General features: G+C 39.1%; 1 protein-coding gene across 1 annotated transcript; it reads right to left on the bottom strand.

The window, feature by feature from the left end:
* Positions 1-237: 237 nt before the first annotated feature.
* LOC139888692 (uncharacterized) lies at positions 238-917 on the bottom strand. The gene is made up of 2 exons (XM_071871686.1): positions 855-917; positions 238-786 (listed from the first exon to the last, which is right to left on the bottom strand). Exons 1-2 carry the CDS (start codon positions 915-917, stop codon positions 238-240), a joined length of 612 nt encoding a protein of 203 aa, XP_071727787.1.
* Between the last annotated feature and the right edge of the window lie 792 nt (positions 918-1,709).

The raw sequence follows: 1,709 nt of genomic DNA, 5'->3' as shown, positions 1-1,709 counted from the left end.
CATTTCAATCTTTTGTTTATGATTGAACTTCTGCCACCGAGGAAAAAACTTCTCTTTTGTGGGCAGGGATGACACACTGTGTTGTGACATCTGATATAAAATCCTTGGCCGGATAAAAATTATGAATAGTATGTCATAAGAAATATTTTTGAATTCTTATTTCTTTAATGAAATTTTTACATTTATGATTGCATCTCATGTTCTAGATAGTTGATCAAGCTATTCGAACATGTAATACTACGCATAAAATTTCTTTAAATTCATTGCATTCCATGTTCGTGGAATTTCTTCTCCGGAGGGCGCTGAGAGGGTATATGACCCATTAGGATGTGCCTTTGTAATTTTATATGGGCCTTCCCATCGTAGCCCTAACTTCCCTTGTTTTTCTTGCCTACTCGCCTCATTATCTCTTAACACTAGGTCCCCCTCCTTGAACTGCACATATCTGACTCGCTTGTTATAATATTTTGCCATTTTCTGTTTTGCATCCGCTTGACGGATGGCGGCCATGATTCGCCTTTCTTCCAATAAATTCAAGTTTTCACGTAAGATGGATGAATTATTTTCAATATCAAATGCCAAAATCCTTTCTGTTGGAACACGGATTTCGGCCGGTATCACTGCCTCAGTGCCATATACCAAACTGAATGGTGTTTCACCCGTGCTCCGTTTTGGCGTTGTGCGGTGAACCCACAATACATATGGCACTTCATCTACCCACTTAGTCTGACTCAACCCCAACCTAGCCTTTATGCCAGCTACAATTTCTTTGTTTGTTACCTCAACCTACCCATTGGCTTGTGGGTGAGCAACTGAGGTAAATGTTTGTTTGATGTTTAGCTCCTCACACCAACTTCTGAAGGGGTTATCTGCAAACTATTTTCCATTGTCACTGACAATTTCAATCGATAATCCATATCTGCACACAATATCATTCCACACGAATTTCTTGATATTCTCCCCAGTTATTTTTGCTAATACCTTCGCTTCAACCCACTTACTGAAGAAATCAATTGCAACAACCAAAATTTTTGCATTTCCTACACTTCTTAGAAATGGGCCTACTATGTCAATCGCCCATTTACAAAACGGCCATGCCGATGATACTGAAATTAAGTCATACTTGGGTAGGCGCTGTACGGTTCCATGCCGCTAGCAGGCATCACATGTCTTAATTAACTCTGCTGTATCTTTGTAAATTGATTGCCAGTAGTACCCTTGTCGCATAATTCGTCCAACCACAGTTCGATAACCGGAATGTTATGCACATAATCCTTAATGCATTTCCTTGACCACATCAATTGCTTGCTGTGGTGTTAAACATCTTAAATTTGGTCCACTGAAGGATTTTCTATAGAGCACTCCATTTTCTAGAACATAAAGTGGTGCACTAACTCTTATCCGTCTTGCCTCCATGGCATCTGTTGGTAGTGTTCCGTCATGCAAATATTTCACATAGGGGGTTATCCAACATGTTTCCCTTTCTTCAACTGTTGCAACCACTACCTTTTCATCAACCGATTTGTCTTTTAAGACCTCCACCAAAACTTTCTTGTGCAAATGATCAAATGTTAATGTTGCTACTTTGCTTAAAACATCTGCCTTCTTGTTTTTATTTCTTGGTATCTGCACGACCTCTAAGGTCTCGAAATGTTTTGATATTTTCTCAACTAATTGCAAATACTGTTTCATAGAGACATCTTTAGCTT

This window comes from Rutidosis leptorrhynchoides, chromosome 2 (assembly GCF_046630445.1).
Source record: "Rutidosis leptorrhynchoides isolate AG116_Rl617_1_P2 chromosome 2, CSIRO_AGI_Rlap_v1, whole genome shotgun sequence".
NCBI lineage: Eukaryota > Viridiplantae > Streptophyta > Magnoliopsida > Asterales > Asteraceae > Rutidosis > Rutidosis leptorrhynchoides.
The sequence above is the reverse complement of the archived record's forward strand: the minus strand, read 5'-3'. Positions and strand labels throughout refer to the sequence as shown.

Coding starts and splice junctions, on each gene's coding strand:
- LOC139888692 (XM_071871686.1), bottom strand. CDS start 917: ATGGATTATCGATTGAAATTGTCAGTGACAATGGAAAATAGTTTGCAG. Junction 787..854: donor TGCAGATAACCCCTTCAGAA/GTTGGTGTGAGG, acceptor GCCAATGGGTAG/GTTGAGGTAACAAACAAAGA.